Source organism: Podarcis filfolensis (genome assembly GCF_964270895.1).
Source record: "Podarcis filfolensis genome assembly, chromosome: 3".
Taxonomy (NCBI): Eukaryota; Metazoa; Chordata; class Lepidosauria; order Squamata; family Lacertidae; genus Podarcis; species Podarcis filfolensis.
Genome location: NC_139606.1, coordinates 68614165 through 68635300, shown reverse-complemented (window position 1 = coordinate 68635300; position 21136 = coordinate 68614165). Strand labels below are relative to the sequence as shown.

General features: G+C 40.1%; 1 protein-coding gene across 15 annotated transcripts in view; it reads right to left on the bottom strand.

Annotated features, from left to right (window-relative positions):
- Nucleotides 1-21136, bottom strand: part of ARID1B (AT-rich interaction domain 1B) — a 351760-nt gene that overhangs the window by 310049 nt on the left and 20575 nt on the right. For all 15 annotated transcript variants that reach the window (XM_083607913.1, XM_083607919.1, XM_083607914.1 and 12 more), the window contains one exon: nucleotides 5172-5366. In XM_083607913.1, the coding sequence (XP_083464039.1) occupies nucleotides 5172-5366 (195 nt within the window). The remainder of the gene's footprint in view (nucleotides 1-5171; nucleotides 5367-21136) is intronic.

Here is a 21136-nt window from a genome sequence, read left to right as displayed (position 1 = left end):
AGCCATCTTAATAACCTATGGTTTGAAGTTAGCTTATTTTTGTTTTACTGACCAAAGTTTATGATAACCCACAATCGCTGGTTTGTAAACAATGACAAAATGAGATTTGGTGAAAGTGAAACTAAATGCTGGAGAACATCTTCACTGGCTACAAAGGTGGAGCAGAAGGGCGCACACAAATTTGAGGCTTTTAACCAGGCTTCCTTAAACTCAGTCCTCCAGATGTTTTTGGCCTACAACTCCCATGATCCCTAGCTAGCAGGACCAGTGGTCAGGGATGATGAGAACTGTAGTCTCAAAACATCTGGAGGGCCAAGTTTGAGGAAGAGTGCTTTAAACTCATTCTAACTTGTGTACACAGCGCTACACCATGGTTTAGCATTACATGCAAACACAGGGTATGCAACGCAATTATATATTTACACAATAGGATGTTGCTCTAGTCAACTATACAAGGGCTGATGCATGCCAATGTGTTATATCATTTACTCAACAATATAACTAATTGAAGATGCACTTTCTTTGGAACACATTTCAGGTAAGGGGGACTGCTGATTTTTTGAGGAAAGTGTGCATCTTTACCTACTTTCACAGGATCTAGCTGAGCTGATATGACTGACAAATAATTTTATTCTGTTGAATGGAGTTTAGGAAAGGAGGGCTTTCATCCTGATGAATCTGACTGACACCTTCAGACCCTCCCCAAAGACACGCTGGCACTGCACAATTACTGTGCAGACAGGATCTAATGAACTTCCTTTAATAAAGAAAAGCACTGTAGTATAAATAAGAAGCTGAACATGTTTTATATATATATATATATATGTGTGTGTGTGTGTGTATGTATGTATATATATATATATATATATATATATATACACACACACACACACACACACACACACACATACACATAACACAATACTTCCATGGGTGAAATTTCAAATTCTATTGGTTTCAAGGCCAGCAGCATAACTGTGCAATGTACTGAAGCCTATAAATATATCTGGCCTGATTTTCAGAGCTGTTGAATATTCATTACTTCTGACTGTATCAATATACATTCAGATCCTTCATTGATTCTGAACAGTTGTCCTATTAATTTATATTTAGTATTATTCCTTTGTATTTCTGGGGAAATGTAGCCACCTAGGATTAGGGTGACCACACTAGGGCAGGGCTCCTGTACCTTGAAGAGCTAGCTGCTTTAGACATTATCTAGATGTGACCATGGCACTTCTTGGAAAACACATTGTACTGCACAGTGGTAAAGTAGGAAAGGGATTAGTGTTTTAAAGACGAGAAGAAGAAGTCTTATTTCCCTCTTCACACAGTGTTTGCCCTTCAGTTGCCTCACTCCTGGTTGTGTTTCCTTTGAAAGGGCTCACTTCTTGTTTCAGAAACTGAAACACATCTGTGGTGAAAAACATATCAGAGGGGAGTGGCTGAAGGGTTCGACATCTTGTTAGATCATCCACTGTAAACATTCAGAATTTTCAATTATAATTTCTGCCTTTAGGCGGTACATAGTTCCACTTTGCAGTGGAGCACTGGACCTCCCCTCTTTTTGTCCTTGCAGATTCTATCACGTAGATGTGCAGGCCTTTGGTATTCTTACAAAATGGCTATAATGTTGTTTTCCAAGTATACTTCCATAAAAATATTTCTGGGTTCCTTCCATACATATCCAACACTAAAAAGACCCAGAATTTCATTTGTAAAATATTATACGTATGGGCAAATCTGTTTGAAGAAAATGTTATGAAATATCAACATTTTCCTTCTTAGAGCAAAGTATAGTACAGGATCATCAACTTGTTTGGACACGTGGGCTCAGTTTCAAACCACAGTAACTGCTAGAGTGCTGGTGGCAGAAAACTTATTCTGAATCAGACCAGACACAGGTTAGAGCTCAACATCGAGCCTACCAAGTGGCGATAGTGATGGCGAAGAGGACCTTCTTCACCGCCTCTATTGCATCTGCAGAAAACAGCGGCAGGAGACTCTTTCAGGTATTTCACAATTTAATGGAACCACCCCCACCATCAGGGCATGGTGAGGACCCCAATATCTCCTGCAATATTTTTGCAAAGTTTTTTTGCAGATAAAGTCGCTCAGATTCATAAAGAGATAGACTCCACTGTGGGAACAGGGCTGGGACGGGAGAGTCCTGTCTAGTCTAGTCAAGCTTTCTCAGTAGTGGCGCCCACCCTGTGGAACGCCCTCCCATCAAGGAAATAAACAACTATTTGACTTTTAGAAGACATCTGAAGGCAACTCTGTATCGGAAAGTTTTAAATCTCTAATTTTTACCATTTTTTATGTTCTGTAGGCCGCCCAGAGTACCTGGGGGAACCCAGCCAGATGAGTGGGGTATAAATTATAAAATTATTATTGTTATTGTTTTTATCATTGTGGGAACCATATATAGAGTATAACCAAACCACACACTACAATCTGTTATATTGGCTGCCATAGAAAGTTTCTAATTTCAGCAGGGGAGGAGGCCCAGTGGGTATATATGTGCCTGAAGCTATTGGCAAGCCATGGTATGGTAGATCTGCGAGGTGGAATAACTTCAATTCACTGGCGGAGGAAGAGGGGGGCGGGGGAGCACACCGCCCCCGGCACCACGATCCCAGTGGGGTGCCATCACGGCTTGAGCCCCACTGCTCTGGGTGCCATGCCCCTGCAGGCGGCGTGCCAGGCCCCCGGGATGCATGCCACGCCCTCGGGGCATGCGCCAGAAACGCCTGCGCCTGCTCTCCGCCCCCGGTGCCAGAGCATGAAGCTCCGCCACTGCTTCCATTTCCATTCAACTCAGCATTGATCTTTTTCTGATATTCCACATAATTCTGCTGAATAATCTCATGAATCAGGGAAAGCTGTACCTAATTTCCTTTCCCAAATTCGCCAGTTTACATGCACAATTGATAAAATGATACCTTCTTCATCACATCTTACATTTCTAGCTACATATCTACCAGATATTTAGCCTTATAAAGGATGTAATAAATGGTAATAGCAATAATAATAATAATAATTTTAAAGCTCTGAAGAAACAGGTTGATAGCTGCCAATGTACTGTGTGTCTTCAATGGCTCCTCCTAGGTATCCCGTCTTTCAAGACAAGAGCAGGGCAGCCCCCTGGCTAAGAAGGGAGAGTTTTAAAAGTTTCTGCACAAATCACATTTTGTTGCATGGTTCCACTTATCTGATATAATGCCTACAGCCACAAAAACATACTGAACTCAACAAAGAGGGCTTTTTAGAATCAATCCATAACAATCTGAGCCAACTTACCACTTGGCTTTATTCAAAGACAACTTGCTACCCTGGCAATTTAATTGACAAACCCATATTCTTGAATTTTAGTCCTTTACAAAAAGGCAATAATATGCAAGCTAAATGAAAAGAACTGGATTCAGATTATTAGAGGTTCACAAACGAAACACATGAAGCTCTGGAGGCTGTCCAAAGCGAAATCATTTCTAGGTGTTGATGTCCATTCAATAAAAATTCAATGTTGTAATTATCTTCTTACTGCTTCCCCAAAGAGTTTTAGTAATCATAACCATAATATTTCTTAGCCAATTATATTAATGCCACAAAAAGACAGACAGGGCCAGCAGCCAATCACTGTGCCAGATCACTGCCTTCAGATGGATACTTTACAATTAGCCTCCAATTCGCAAGTGAAAAATGCAACACTAATCTTAAAATAACAAACAGTAAAAATCCTTTTAAAAAATAAAGAGTATGCATGGTTAAACATGTAGCACCTCTAATTAAATTATGGAGTGAAGACTCTTATCCTCTTTGCTTCCAAATAACAGGTAACAGTCAGTTCTAATAGCTCTATTAAGTTACACCAAAATACGTTTCATGTCACTATTCAACTAAACAGCCCATCTCTAAACAAGCAAGGCTCCGTTACTGCAACCCGGCCAACTAAACCCCACACTGAATGGTTCAGCTTGCTCCATAATCACATGCAACTTTCTCTGTATGGTAATATAAGCTTATATTTATGCAACACATGTGGTCCATGTTTTCAGAAGATGAAACACAATACCTCAGCAAAACTGTGAATGTATAGTTACAAGCTAATTAGCCACTTGTTGAATATTCCATGCCAATGTAACAAATACACTTTCCAGGCAGGTCATTATTTTCATCTTTGTCATATTTAACATCAAAAAAGAAATGAAAATTAATTCTAGTTAGCCACGTGTAGAGACAAAATGGTGTTTTCTCTTCATTATCAAAAAAAGGGCCTTGTGCTTATAACAGAGCACAAGCTTCAATAACAAGCCTGATCAGAGATTTGCCGGCATAGTCTCTGGGTAGCCTTCATCTACTATACCCATTCAAAAAACAATGACTGCATCCTTGCTAATATATGCTGAGTATGTAAGTAATTAACCCTCTGAGATATGGCAGAGAAGAAGTTGTCATCAACAGGAAAACCTAACTTGACTAGAAGAGATCCATGCAACTTACATGATCTCTGACACGTGGGGGAAAACCTCTGCACTTTAGTGAGTGGGATGGATACACACACGGGGGGGGGGGGAGAGAGAGAGAGAGGGAGAAACTGGCACAATGCATACTTATAAAGTGTATGCAAAACTGACATTGATAACAATCTGTACAAAAACAGGGTGATTTCTCACTCTGAACAATACTGTTCTTATTTCAGGAAACTATCAATAGCAGAAAAAGATATTCAGCTATCATAAGAATTGCTAATGACAAAAACGAGAGCCTATAGACCAAAAATAAAGACTTTTTTAATGAATTCATCAACCATGATGCTAACAAAGGAAATACAACACTGAGGACAGAGATAAAAATATAGATATAAATAGCGAAAATGGTTAAAAAATACCTTGCTCTCATATGGAATATTTTTACTCTTTCATTTATTTCTTCATTCAATTTATATCCTGCCTTTCCTCCTGCAGAAGCTCAGAGCAGCAGACACAGCAAAGATAAAACATTGAAAACACAGCTACTAAAAACTTCTTAAAATTTACTAAAACACAGTTAAAACATTTAAAAAACATCCTGGGGGGCCTGTTGCAGCCTAAGTATTACGAAACTAAAAAGATTGCGGGGCAGGAAAAGGAACTGAAGAAGGCAAGTGCAAACAAAATCTCTTCACAAACCTGTTGCTGTGGATACTGCATTCCCCCCATGGAACCTGGAGTCCGGGATTGCATTGCCATTGGAAAGCGCTGTTGTCCTGGAGGTCCATACGACTGCCCTGGATATGGACTGCTTGTCTGAGTCTGGGAGTGAGGGCTGTTGCCCACTGCAAACAACTGAGGCCTTTTCATTACCATTGGATCCATTGGGTTGCCCTATTGATTGAGGGGAAACATAAAATAAATGTATAAATATATCATATGAAGCCTTTGTTTGTGCATTTTCAGCATGTCTTCATTCTGAAATCTGCTAAATGTCTTTCGACACACACACAGAAATGGTAGCTTAATTTCAGCCTCTGAAATACAATTCAGAAGAAAATTTAGTCATAAGGTTCCCTTGCCAGATACATAATGGTGAAGCTCTTCAAGTGCACACTTGGCAATGAGAAGAAGCCATTTCCATGCTTGGTTCCTCCCTACTGGATTACGGCCCATATGTTCTAATTGTCCTGCTTTCAGACTCTTTACAGTGTTACAATTTTGCATTCCAAGTCAGTAAGTGAGTCATAAACAGAACTTCACATAAAAAGACTCTTCTGATTATTATTATTTCTTTGCTTGATTTCAAAAAACAATAAACTCTGGACTTATTTTTTCTTGGCATTGTATGTACTGCATTTATAGTGCATCATTTCTGATGCTGCTCACGATAACACAAACCCTCTTAAGAAATCATCTCTCACAAGCAGTAACTACAGCATCCATTCCTCTACAGGAAAGTCCATTTGTCGGATGTTTGGGGTTTCAAGCTTGACATATGTTGAAAGGGAAACTCAAATGCTGAACTCAATTTCTTGAACAGTCCACAACAAAAAAAACAGTTCTTGCACCCAACTCCCTCCCCCAAGCGCCTTAAATACATAGTAAGTTTTGAAAGCAATTTGGTAGTTTAATGCATGACAATATGCGTGGAGAATTATTGAATAACACAATTTTAAAAGTGAGTAGACATGCACTCTAGTGGATTCTGCTCCAATGCCCCAACTTTATAATTTCTATAGCTGGCCTTCCCTCAAGTACCTTTCATTCAATCTTTTTAGTAACAAAGTGCTCAGATTTGAATATGGCACTCCAAGTGGATCACCGTTATGCCCTATGAACAGTTTTAAGTGCGAAAATGAATTGAACAGTTGCAGCTGCAAAGTCCTTGCAATACACATAAATATTCATGTACCACGTTTACTGTGTTTTATCAAAGTTTGCAAGCTTATCAGCAACTTTTCAATATTCAATTCTAATTTCTTTCAAACATTATTTTTCTTTGATATATTTACCAAGTGTTGTTCTTATCAGTAATTCCTTTCCATTCTTATTTACCCGATCTTTTTCTCTGCATGTTCTAATGGACTCTTTGGTTTCTCTTAGTCTCACATCCATTTCAATCTGTTCTTAACCTGGATATTTATTCCACTTCTTTATTTTGCATTTCACTTCCCCATACCACATAGATTTTATTTATTCCAGTCTCCTTATAAACAATACAGTGGCTTTTACAATTCTTATCCATCTTCTTTGTATCATTGTCTATGTTATGAACTATGTTATGTTAAAATATGTGTCCACCACTCACTTTTGTTTCATTCAAAACACTCAGTGTTGATGTCAGCAGTAGAAAAACTGGAACAGGATGAGGAAAAGTACAAATGCAAGTAGGAGTTTTTCCCTTTCCCCGTCACCATGCATGTGAGAACTACCTGAAGGGTTTTCTTTTCAGCAGCAACCACTAATACATTGTGCCATTAATTTAAGAGGTATCTTTCACTAGGTACATAGAAGTGAGCTTAAATATATACCTTGTACCAGCATTCCATGATATAGTATTATCTCGAGATTGAACAAGTCACAAAACATAGCATACCAATATATTTAACATTAAAGAGTAAAAGGTTCACAAGGACATAAAGTGGAAGTTACTTTACTCTAATCTTTACTTTGAAAAAGGCAATGAGGCTCATCGAGGTAGCAATCTTGTACGCATTTGCTAAGGGTATGCACACAAGGTGGAAAAGGTATCCCAAACGCAAGTTTAACACACATCAGTTAACTACAAGCACTAGATATGAAGGCATTTAGGAAGATGGTGATTATGCCCATTATTATTAAATATTTGCACAGATTTGAATTGACAAGGGACTGATATTGTGTTACTCCGAAATGCTTATCAACACACAACCTTTGCTTTTGACCAAGCTGTTGCCAAAGATTCCTACCAGTTTATTAAAAGGAGTGTGCTATTCTACTTGTAACACACTCTGGAACTCCAAAATATAGATAGCTAACTATCAGCTACTGACACTGATTATCACTAAGTTTACTTCTCTGGTGTAAGCAGAAAAAAGGGTTCAATTAAAAGAGGTAACCATATGCTTTTTATTGCACGATACCATAAGGAAGCACCTGAAATAAACACATATGTGGAGTTCTCAATTACAGTACCGGGTCAGACGAGACAGATGATAAAAAAGTTTAAACTGTGTGTATGAATGCAATAGTATGGCTTAAACATTAAGATAACTTAAATTACATTATTATTCATTTTTAAAATGTTCAAACTTGCATCCACTTAGACATTTATGAGTCCCAGAGTTGGACAGATACATGTATAACAGGGATGCAGGATTCCACCCTTAAAATTTGTGTTATTGCAATGCAACACAATGTAAGATTATACTAATCCAAACCAAGACACATTTTATGCATATTCATTATTGTAATATTTTGCAAATGGTCCATCACCAATTAAATGCATAAAAAATACAGCAGCAACAATCAGAAAGTACCGTATTTTTTGCTCTATAAGAGGCACCTTTTCCCTCCTAAAAAGTAAGGGAAAGTGTGTGTGTGTCTTATGGAGTGAATGCAGGCTGCGTGGCTAAGCCAGAAGCCAGAACAGGGAGAGGGAGTACTGTGCAGCGCTCCCACTCGCTGTTCTAGCTTCTGGCTTAGCTGCACAAAGCCTCCGCAGGGCAGCGGGATGAAGGCACCCCGCTGCCCTGCGGAGGCTTCGCGGGCTATCCCAGAAGCCAGAACAGCGAGACGGAGTGCTGCACAGCGCTCCCTCTCGCTATTCTGGCTTTTGGATAGCCCCGCGAAGCCTCCACAGCGCAGCGGGGATGAAGGCTCCCCGCTGCCCTGCGGAGGCTTCGCGCAGCTCTTGCAGGAGGTGGGGGGAAGGGACAGAGCGTGTGGCTCTGTCACTTCCCCCACCTCCCAGAAAAGCCCCCAAGAGTCGTGTGGCTCTTGAGGGAGATGGGGGAAGGGACAGAGGGCAGTTTACCCGCGCGCAGCCTCTTCCGGGCAGGGGGAGCCTTCATTCCGCTGCCCGGGAGAGGCTTTAGCTGCTATCCCAGAAGCCAGATCCCTCTTGCTGTTCTGGCTTCAGGGATTCAGAATTTTTTTTCTTGTTTTCCTCCCCCCAAAACTAGGTGCATTTTATTGTCTGGTGTGTCCTACAGAGCGAAAAATACGGTATATTCACAATGTCTTGATCTATTTTATCATTTCTGTAGCTTCACTGATTAGGCTCTTTAATATATAGCATATATAGTCACAGCAGCAGCAAGAGGCCTATGCCATAACACTTCCTCTAGACTCCTCAGAAAACACCATTGTTGGGAGTGGAGGCAGGGCTCATCCAGAGACATTAAACTGAAAACTGTATTTCATGCTTCCTTTTCTCAACCCAAACTACTAGCTTCTAGAAAAGAAACCAATGGACTTTAAAATGCCATCCTCTTTTCTTACACACTAATATATTTATTCTGAGATGGCTTTTAAACTTTTTGAGTTGCAGGATCAGGCATTTGCTATCTCTTTTTTATGCTGTTGGATAAATCTATTGTGACTACAGTACTAAGCAAACAAATCACAACAGAAACAAAAAATAAATCTGTTTTTAATGAACTACATGCAAGTCGACTCTTTGTGGTGCCACTGGAAGTGTAAACAGAAGTTAAAACAATATTTAAACCCAAATACATACATTTATCACACCCAATGGCCAAAACAATACCACAGGCTGAGACAAGCAGGCTGCACAGCTTAATGCTGTAGCCCTTCACATTATTATTACTATTTTTTTGACAGTAGTAACTGACTTATATTTGGCTTCACTTTTTATTCCTACTCTCTGACCTTCTTTAGGTCCTCTGTTTAGCTCTCCCTCCTAGTTTATATTTAATCAAAATTACCTGCCCCTTAATTATCTTGGAGTGACCAAAACATTCTTCAGATTCATGAACTACAGAGATCAATTTCCATGAGCATTTATTTATTTATTTATTTTGTTGTTGTTGTTGTTGCTGCTGCTGCTGCTGCTGCTAGGAGTCTTACTGTGGCTTCCATGCTCACAAGAGGGGTTTTTTGAGCCGAAATCTGCCTTTTCAGTGGTAGTGCTAAAGCTGTAGAGCTTCAGACAGCATCCCCATATAGTTTTAGGGGGCTTGTTAAAACATTCCTAATTCAACAGGGTTTTTTGGAACTTAAAACTGTTTTGTTTTGCTGCTTTGTACAGACTGTATTATTTTAGGCTACTGACAGCTTTGATTTTTTAAAACCTGTTTTGTTTCACAATCCATTTTATTTTGTGCATTTTATTCAAAAGCTGTATAGGTATTTGGGAAAAATGATTAAGAAATATGGGTAACAAAAACCTTATTGCGATCAGAAATGACATGGACACTGTCCATGAGATAAATTCCACTCCTCCGAATTTTTTATTTTAAAGGATAGAATTTTCCCATAATACCTTAAGAGCCAATAAAATTCATCTGTAGAAATCACTGTTGCAAGAAGATCAATTGTCTAAAAACAGCAGAAAGGCAGACTTCCAGTACAGTATGATCACAACTTCACATGTTTAACATGTGCAATTTCAACTTCTACGCAGGAAGACTGGCCAGTTGAACTCACACAAATAAAATGCATGGAAGGCAAAGAGTTTAAAAGCTCTTTTCATGCAGGGCTTTTGTGGCATGGAAAGAGCTTATAAGCTCTCGGTCTTGCTTACTGGGCTCTGGGGTGCTCTTGCAAAATCCCACGAGAATTCAGCAACCAAGGCAAGGAGCTTCAACGCTCACTGCTTTGCTTGGGGTGTCAAGGCCCACTTGGCACAAAGTTCTGGGCACGGAAGGATGCTTGCATGGGACAGTTCCACCAAGGGGGTGCACTTCAAGTATATGTATTTTTGCATATATGCACCATCTCGGGGGGCGGGGGGAGTAACAACTGTACAAGATGTGATCGTACTGCATTACACTACACTTAATCATGCTGCCTGCTGATTACCAGGCACTGGGGCAAGTGTTAACAAACTGCTATTTCTTTCTGTGCCTGAAGAGGTTCTGAAGTCCAGTGGCGTAGCGTGGGGGGTGCAGGGGGTGCCGGCCGCACCGGGCGCAACATCTGGGGTTAGGGCAAATCCATGGGTTAGGGGGCGCAAATCCACGGGTTAGGGGGCGCAAATCCACAGGTTAGGGGGGCGCAAATTACTTGCCTTGCCCCGGGTGCTGACAACCCACGCTACGCCACTGCTGAAGTCTTAGCAAAGGGATAAGGGATCTTTTCCAGCTCAACGGCTGTATTGCCTTGTGAGAAACCTTGCATGGGGGGGGGACACCACAAAGGTAGGTGGGGCAAGAGAAGCGTCTCTTTATACTGTGGGCTACATTTCAGGCACACAAAAGTCACAATATTAACACATACCGTATTTTTCTGTGTATAAGACAATTCTTTTTGCTATTAAAGAATTGGGTGTTGTCTTATACACAGATAGTGAATGCAGAGGGGGGACGTGCAATTAATGGCAGCAGTAAGCAGAAGATTGGCAGCGGTGATTGGGCAGGTGATTGGTGGCTGCGGCAAGTGGGCGGGTGGGCTGTAGGTGGTGGCGATTGGGAATTGGCGGCTGCGGCAAGGTGTGTGATTGGCAGTGGCTTTGGCAAGAGATCGGCAGTGGTGGGCAGGCAGGTGAGTGATTGGCGGAAGTGACCTCCCCCACCCCCACAAGCTAAACAACTTAATTTCTTAATTTTGGGTTTAATAAAATAGGTGTCATCTTATACATGGGGGCGTCTTTTACACGAAAAAATATGGTACTTCTCCAAATAGCTAAGCAAGAGTTATTATCATAGTTTAAGGGCATCTTTCAGCCAAGGAAAACCTGAAGCGTATGTAACCTGAAGCGTATGTAACCTGAGGTACCACTGTAATGCAGCTGTGTCAGAACAAGCTCCACCCACGGCAGCAAGAAGTGCCACAGAAAACTAACTGCACTGTTAATAAATTTTGCTGGGGGGGCAGAACCCTAGAATGGGAGGCAACCTTATTGACATTGGCATTCACATTGGGGAAGGGCATGTACAAAAATACATCTATTCTATTTCATATAGTTATATATTAACACAGGAAAAAATGTATGCTGGTCATATATCCTCCACATTTATGGCAAATTATTAATCAAGTCCCACCTGAAACAATTTGTTAAATTGATTTTAATCACTGGGCCTCTCATGTGAAGCTTTGTATAATCAGCATTTCATTTACAAAATTAATTGCCTGATTGATTCTCAAGAGGCAGTAGCTGTCATTACACTGCTGTCATAACTTTTGAGAAGGGGTGTCACAGCATGGAATTCTGACAGTATGAAAAGCATTGCTATTTAAAACTGAGGGTGGGGGTGAAAATAAATGTAGTGACTTCACCAAGAAGCTTTTCAGCCTAAAATAAAGTTTTTTGTGTTTTTTCCTTTAAAAAAAAATAATCCTGACAGTTTTAATACGACTTGTGACTCCCATCTTCCACTCACTGAATTAATTTACAAATATACTATTCAGCATTTCTTACTGAGAATCACTGTCAATTTAAGTCAATTATACCATGGCATTTCTAGATGAATATAACAAGGTTGTTGGTAGATCAGGGGGTCAGCTGCTCAGAGGTTAGTGTTAAGGTTGATTTGCAATTTGTTTGTTTTTAAAGATTTCAGAAAAGCCAACCGACTGAGAAGCTGTTTCACTGTCTTAAAAATACGAGCACAACTCTCCCAGCTTTTCTTTAGGCTTTTATCTGCTATATGTTGTATACAGAGCAGTGGTTTTTCAACCAGTGTGCCGTGGCACCCTGAGGTGCCTTGAATGATGGCCAGGGGTGCTGCAGGCAACATTGGCCTCTGTCCCTCTTTCCATCCCTCCTTCCTCTGATGCCCCTCTCATGTTTCTGCCTCCCAAGGGCTTGCACAGCTGTTTGTTGCAGCAGCTCTGGCTACAAGCTCCGCAGGCAATTGGTGCCTCTGGGGCTGGGCAGGGGGTGCTTCCCAGGCGCCTGTGGGGCAGTGTGAGGAGGTGCTTCTCTTTGGGGCGGGGGGGGGCAGCTTAGAGAACAGGGCAGCAACTGCGGCAGCCCAGAGGACTCCTAAGGAGAGGGTAGGGGAGAGGAGGCTGAGGGAATACTCCACAAGGGAGGGTGTTCAAAGAGGGGTGAGGGGCTGCCAGCTCTGCAGGCGAGGGGTGACAAAATCCCCACAGGGATGCCGCAGAAAGAATGTAGTTGGTCAAGGGAGCCATAGACCCAAAATGGTTGAAAACCTCTGATCTAGAGGGAATTGAGTTCACTTTCTTGAGAGAGACTCAGAAAAAGACAGGTTCCTTGAATCACAGCTGTTGACTACTTGTTCAATAAGCGGTCCCAGACAAAAGGCCCAGAGGCAGCAAACACCATGGGCAGATCCAAGGCACATTTAAAGCACAATACTTCCCCAAAGGAATTCTGGGAGCTGTAGTTTGATACAGGTGTCATGAATTGTAGCTCTGTGGTGGGGAAACTACAGTTCCCAAGATTCTTTGGGGGAAGCCATGTGTTTTCAATGCATGGTATCTGCCCTATTATTTGTCTAGGTCCTGCTGTCTTAAATCAAGGGAAACAATTTTGCTACTTTGTCTCCCTGTTTCCCAACGCATTGTATCTATTTATATGAGGCAATATTTTAAGACATTTACGGTAACTGGTTTTTTGTTTTTTTTAATGAAAGGGAAGGGCTGGGCTAGGCTGTTAGAGGCCATTAAAGATGCTCCTTAGTATTTACATCTTCCAACCTTTGCCAAGTATCCCTGACTGATTTTTACATTTCTCAGATGCAGTCTAGCTACTCTACTGAGCAGAAGAAATCTAAACTCCTTGAACGTGCACTATTAGACTGCTAATTAATAACTTCCCCTGAAGCTTCCAAAGGCTTTCTAAGCTCAATGACCAAGAAGTGGTTTGCTAGAGGGAATTTACACATTCTGCCAGACTGCTTGCAGAGCTTGTGATCTCTAACTGAACCTAGGACCTTGGGAATCAGGGATTTTGGCAGCAATCGTCTACATACTTCATGTACCTGATCCTGTACGTGCATTGTTTAATATTTATTAAAAGATCTCATGTGATGACCGTGCTTCAAATTGACCTTTCCTTAAAATGAGATTGAATTTCATTGTTCTGAATTGTTCTTTCAACATATATAATTGGGCCCAAACAGCAAGCCAGTTCCGTCAGAATACTTAAACATAAACAGCAATGGGACTAAACTGGACTGTATCCCTCTACTCCACCTTAACTGGTTTGTGGGTCACAGCTTTTAATCATGTACTGTTGGTTTTTATGCCAGTGAAACTATATAACCAAAACAATTTGCCAGTTCTAAGTTGTTTCAAAAGGGGTATCTATTTTAAATAATTCCAGAAAGCAAAAGCAAAAAATTGAAAACACATATTATTCCCACCACTCACAAAATCAAAAGTAAAAAAGTGGTAGCTATAAGCTAGACTTGAAAAATATTTCCAGTTCCTAGGTAACACTATCAAATTTCTAAACAAAATAACTGCATGGAATGGGGGATGGATAAAATTGGGTTTTAGACAGAGGCATCTAATTTTTAGCACCTAGACAAGCAGATAATCAAGATTTTCCTAACTTTGGACATGTAGACATACATGGAAAAGGGGAGATATGATGTACTAGTTAAATATTTTCACTGCAGGAGGAAACGACATTAAGAAACTGATTTACACACATGCTTACAGAAAGCTTTACAGAAAGCTTCAGCCACACAAGATCTTTCGTATAATGTAACTCACTCCCAAGTATCACTTTACAATTCTGATTAGGTCTTACAAAAATCTTGTTTATTAAATTGCTTTTCTTAGACATGCATAGCTGCTAATTTGTTTCCAACTAAATCATGTATCATCTGGAAAGATTATATTGCAACACTGAAACAACACTCTGGAGAATACATTTCATCTGGATTTTAGAATTTAAAAGACTAATACTATACAGTTGTAAATTTCCCTTTAAAAGGAAAAGAGGAAGCTTTGTAGCAGTAGAAGTCCAGTGAAAAACAATTACAGCTTCTTGTGCGTTCGATTCATATATTCAAGAATGTATCACTGAGGATCATTTCAAGGATATGTGAAACCAATGATTCAGCTACAATTACTGCTTTTATAATAATGCACCCAGCAAAGAAGCACCATAGTTCACTGTGCAAATGGTCATACAGAGAAAATAAATAAAAATGCAAACTCAATGGAACGATTGCTAATTTGAGAAATAAACTGTACAGTATTAGAGGATAAATCATACAACAAAAAAATCCTATAAAATATTAGCATCTTCAAAGGTCTGAGAACACTACAGCAGTTAGCTACAGCTCAATTTGTTCAGAAACATAAAAATTGTACAGAATTCTGCTGCTGTCCAACCTGCAAAACAGCTTTGGAGCCAGTAGTTTTATCAGATTTCCCAGCCCACCACTTTACCTTCCAAACAGTTTTACAGGGTCCTCCAACTTTCTAAAACAGCTTTTCAGGTTGGGGGGGGGGGGAGGAGATCAGAGAAAATTACTTCCCCTCCTCCAGCTGGATCAAAAGCTATTCCACTAGTGAGACAACAGCTTTTGATTCTGCCCCCCCGCCCCGTTTATAATTTGCAAAATTCATAATGCATTGCAGATACAACAGTGAAGATGTTTAAAGTGACTGACTGAACTAGTATAATGTCAAATGTTCATATTCCAATTGCTTGGGGAATAAATGTGCAGGATTATTTGCAGTCATTTCCGATGCACGATGGGGAAATGGCCAAATAAACTAGCATTAAAACCTCACACAGGCACTGGCAACAGCAGAAGGCTATGTGGGGGAGGCTGAGAACTTCAAAAAGATCCCAGGAAGTAAGATAGTTAAGGAGCCAAAAGAACAGCAACAGCAGGAATCTGAAGTTGATACACAAGTAAAAGATTCAGGGAGTATGCACTGACAAAAAGGTACACTTCTGCATTCTCATCAAAGCTGTTCTACATGCAAACCTTCCATTTTAAAAATTGAGTATAAAACATATGCAACTTCTATGAAAGTAGGAAATACAGTAAAAAAAAATAAATATGTCCACAAAACTCACTTGGGAGTTCTTAACCTGGTGCAAGATGTCAGCTTATTGAACCAATTGGGAGCAGTGACCATAGTGCTATTAAATTAAATATACATATAAATGGGCAATTGCCCAAAAAATCCAGCATGATCACATTTGACTTCACAAGAGGAAATCTCCCCAAAATAAGATGATGTGTAAAATAGAAGTTGAAGGACAAAGTCACAAGGGACAAATCACATCAAAATGCTTGGAAGTTGTTTAAAAACAAAATATATCAGTCATAGCTGATAGCTTGATGAAGACAACCTAGGGTGCTGCAGATTAAAAGGTGAATTCCATACTAGGGATCATTATGAAATAATGGAAAATAAAACTGCCAATATCTTAGTGCTGTTATACCAATCTATGGTGCAACCACATTTAGAAGACTGTGTACAGTTCTGGCCTTTTATTGTAGAATTGGAAAATGTTCAGAAAAGGGCAACCAAAATGATCAAGGGGTTGGAGCAACTCCCCTATGAGGAAGGGTTAAAACGTATGGATGGAGCTTTTCAGTTTAGAGAAAATGTGACATGATAGAAGTTTATAAAATTATGCATGGCATGGAGAAAGTGGGTAGAGAAGAGTTTTTCTCCTTCTCCAATGAAGCTGAATGTAGGAATGTTGAAAGGACTCAGGACAGTCAAAATATTCACACAGTGCATTGTTAAACTCCATAACTTGCTCCCCCAGGAGGCAGTGGTGGCCACAACCTGGACAGCTTTAAAGGAGAATTAGGCACATAAATGGAGGTGAAGGCCATCAATAGCTACTAACCGTGATGGCTAAGCTCTGCCTCCACAGTCAGGGGCATTTTGCTTCTAAATACCAGTGGCTGGAAACTGCAAGAGGGGACAGTGCTCATGTGATTCAGCCCTGCTTGGCAATTTCCTGTAGGCAACTGGTTGGCCACTGAGAAAAGGATGCTGGATTAGATGGTTCACTGGCCTGATCCAGCACATTCATGTTACGTTCTTACAACATAAACTGTGGTCTTTCTTCATTCAGCCATATCTTCTTTGGACTTTAGTTTCCACCTCCTGTAAGATTGCTGAGTGCTCCTTCTGCCATATTCTTTTCACCACTAAACAAAATACGTTCCCCAAAGGATTATTTCACCTTGAACTCATGTAAAATAACTACATTTCCTTTTATGTGTTATTTTACAAAAACTAATTTCCTCTGTTTTTCTTTGGGACACAGACTGCAATCCAAACCCATGTATCAGGAGGGAGCCCCATTTAATTCAATAGGATTTATGTCTGGGTAGACATGGTTACAACTGCAGCCTAAGGCTGCAATCCTAAACACGTTTATTAGGGCATTAAGTCCCATTAAACACAGTGTGACTTACTTCCACATAAACATGAACAGAATTATCCTGCAATACTAAGAATCATTTAAATCTCACCAAAAATCTAAGGTGCATCACCATAAATGAAGTGCACCTTTATCAAGGCTCATTGCAAATTAGAAAAAGCAAAATAATGCTCAATTCTAAACACTGGTTATAAGGTTAATATATATAAATTTGAAGTTTGATATAAACAGCTCTCAGAATAATCTAATTAGAACAATGCAAGTAAAGAAAATGTATCTGACCGCAAGAAAATGAAGAACTCAAGGTCTACAAATAACTTTGATTCTGCTCTACACACTGAAACCTTGGGACTAAAGAAAACACAGTCAAGAAGTGAAGTTAGCCTTCTCATGCTTAGTTTTCCTCTTATCCAGAGTATTACACAGTTAGAATCTGGAAGGAAGCAACTTTTAATCAGGAATGCAATTACTTATTTAATCTGCAATTACCCCCTTAGCAATAACCCACAAGGTTATATAAAATGCACTAGACTGATCAGAGTTGTAATAAAATATCTACAGACCCAGAGGAATGGGGGGAAATGGACTGGAAAAAACTGACTGGACACTTGGAGAGTAGGAAGAAATCATCCAAAGGAAAACAACTTGAATGATACTACACAGGCATTGAAAATGTCATTAAAAACCTAAAACAGATTTCTCCTAAGCAGAAAATGTTTTGATAAGCAAAGAAATGGTAGTGGATTGATTCCGCTTCAGTAATGAAGAGGCTTACAAAGCATATCATTCTTTTTATTTTGTAAGCTGTGTTTTGCCTGCTTTTCTTTCTTTGTAAGTGGGGCTGCTTTGCCAGGTTTTTGTGTATTTGAGGAATAGGTTTTTGCTTGTTTTTAAGAGTTTGCTTCTTTGGGGATGGAGCAATTTGTATTCTCTTATTAGGGTGATTGATTGTGTCTGTGCTTTGTATGTTTTTAGTAGCTGTTTCCTGCGTGTTGTTTGTTTGGGTGCTGTTGGCTTTTTTGTTATTCATCTAATTTAGGGGACACTTTTTGGCAGGTCTTGGGAATGGTGGTTTTCTCCCCCTTCTGTTTTGTTTTTGGGGTGCAGGTGTATTTCCCTATTTAAGCATCACCAGTTTTTCTTTTGTGATGCGCTGGACAATTTCTTAAATTTCCAAATGTGCCCCCAAGCTTCAATAGGGGTAGGGATCCCTACCATAAACCATAGTTCACAAAATCATAAGGATTGGCATTTGGGCCCTGCAGGGTTCTTGTTCCTTTAAGGTCAAATTTCAACTGCTAGTGTGGAAATACAACTAGGGAAAAATATTTATCTGCTGGCATTCTACCTGATATCTTATTTGTATGTGGCTCCTGATTTAGATTTATCTTATATGCAAAAGATGATACAAATTGGCATGACACAAAGCATATGCACATTTTACACACACTTCTGCCCCCTTTTGTGGGTGCACTGAAAGACCCAATCTACATACAGTAGAAACTCTACTTACAACCGCCTCCACTCACAGACATTCCAAGTTGCGACCACAGCAAACCTGGAAGTAACCGGTGGGTTTGCCGCCGTTCGTGCATGCGCAGAAGCGGGCAATCACCACCCACACCTGCACAAAACGGCGCCTCTCCCAGCGAGCTATTTCGCCATAAGGCAGGCCTCTGGAACAGATTGTGGTTGTGAGTAGAGGTTCCACTGTACAATGTTCTGGGCCCAAAAAATCCTGCTGGCAGCCTTGGTTCTATTAATAAAGCCACATATCACTGCTGACTCAACACAATCCCAGAATCTATTTCATATATACTACTACCAATCCAGGATTCCCCATCCTAATGCCTGTACAACTTATTGCTGTATATTTGTTGTTGTTGTTGTTGCTGCTTTGTCTGAATGCATTACTTTTGCATTTGTTTGCTTAATTTCAATGTGTGAGTTTCAGCCCCATTTTCATTTTGAATTTTCTACAGTGGTACGTTGGGTTACGAACTTAATTCGTTCCGGAAGTCTGTTCTGAACACGAAACTGTTCTTAACCTGGGGCGCGCTTTCGCTAATGGGGCCTCCTGCTGCCACTGCACTGCCGGCGCACGATTTCCATTCTTATCCCGGGGCAAAGTTCTCAACCCAAGATAAGTACAGTGGTACCTCGGGTTAAGTACTTAATTCGTTCTGGAGGTCCGTTCTTAACCTGAAGCACCACTTTAGCTAATGGGGCCTCCTGCTGCCGCCGGAGCACGATTTCTGTTCTCATCCTGAAGCAAAGTTCTTAACCTGAGGTACTATTTCTGGGTTAGCGGAGTCTGTAACCTGAAGCGTATGTAACCTGAAGCGTATGTAACCCGAGGTACCACTGTATGTGCGGGTTAGCGGAGATTGTAACCCAAAGCGCTTGTAACCACTGTACTCATCTTCTATTGTGCTGTTTTGTTTCATCCAGAAAGTTTATCCTCTGAATAACTTCATTTAAGGTGCTGAAAAAATTGTTGAAAGTACCAGTCTGGGGATAGAGACTTGCAGCAACTCACTCAAACTTCCCTCCTGTTTAATAAAGAACCTGGCTCCTGGTTTAAACCAGTTAGTTAAAACTTGGCTACTAAAACAAGCTAGGATCAAAACCCATCATTTCTTATTTCAATAAACTGTGGCAACCGAGTATAATTAATTTAAACCCGAAGACAAATGCTCTGAACTCCTTCCCCAGCTGCACCAAAGGAGAGATGAGGGAATCAGCCTAAGTCTCACCTAGATCAATTCACATATTGCTTAAAGCATGATTCAGCATTATATGCCAAATGGGCAAATAGCCACATATTATTCTTATTCTTTTCTACCTCCATCCATTTGTGCCCCAGCCACTCTGGGCAGCTTCCAGCATATATAAAAACACAGAAAAACATTTAACCTTAGAAAGCTTCCCTATACAGGGCTCTCTTCAGAACTCTCCTAAAAGATATATAATTACTCATTTCCTTGACATCTGATGGGAGGGCATTCCACAGGGTGGGCGCCACTACCGAGAAGGCCTTCATAATGCTAAACCATAGTTTAATATTAAGTGTGCAAGTCTGAGTGAAGCCTTGGGCTGATGTACTCCTACTATCCTCTCATGGAAGGGAGGAATGTGGGTTTTCTTCACATACACATTTGAACTAACTTATGACTGAAGAAGCGAAAAGTTGTGATAGCAGCTTAGAATGTAAGTCTGAAGATTAAGGCAACTGAATGGACAGAATTCCTTCTTTAATAAACCCTGGATTGAAGAAAGAGACTCCTAAAAATGATTTAGAAACAAATCAGTTTGGGAATTTAAAGACATATCGGCTTTCCATTAACTCATTAAGTTGATGTAGTCTGGGCTTCCAGATGAATCTCCATTAATTTCTACTCTGACCTCAGCTAGTCTACCTGCTAATTAAGCCTCATCATCTGAGCAGACAAACCATCCTCCAAACCACAGTTTGAATGACTTGAACCAAACAGGCTTGGACTGTCCCTCCTCCACATGATGCTTAAGACTGAAATCAAGTCCCATTGAATTCAATAAAACTTACTTTGAAGACACCATTAGGATTGTGCTGTGATACATCACTTTCTGGTCTTATCAATCGCTGCTTGCTGTTGCATTCAAACCAGCAAATCAATGATTTGAATGAATCCTTCGAACCAGGATTATGAAACAATATAAAAGTGTGGTTTGCAATCCTGCTTTGGAGGGTTTGCTCAAGCCATTATTCAGATGTAATGACAAACAGTAATTTAATTAAACCAGAAAGTAATGCATTAAACTCTGTGTGTGAGCCAATACAAGCCTGTGGCTAGTTTCCTATCATCCAAACCATATTTTGAAGAATCATCAGCATGCTTATTATGGCATCTATAGCACTAAAGAACTTGCTTTTTTATGTCTTGTATATACCCAATCCAAACATACACAAAATGAGAACTTTAATAAATGATCATTCAGCAATTAGCAGATGTCGGCTAAAAATTTCCAAAAGCCATTTGGATACTATGTTACTATAATGTTAACATATTTTTAACTAACATAAAAAAAGAAAATGTTTTGTATTTCCTTGTTTTTTATCATAATTTTCAATTAACATTAAAAAGAATTGCAGCTACTATAAATACTTACCTGG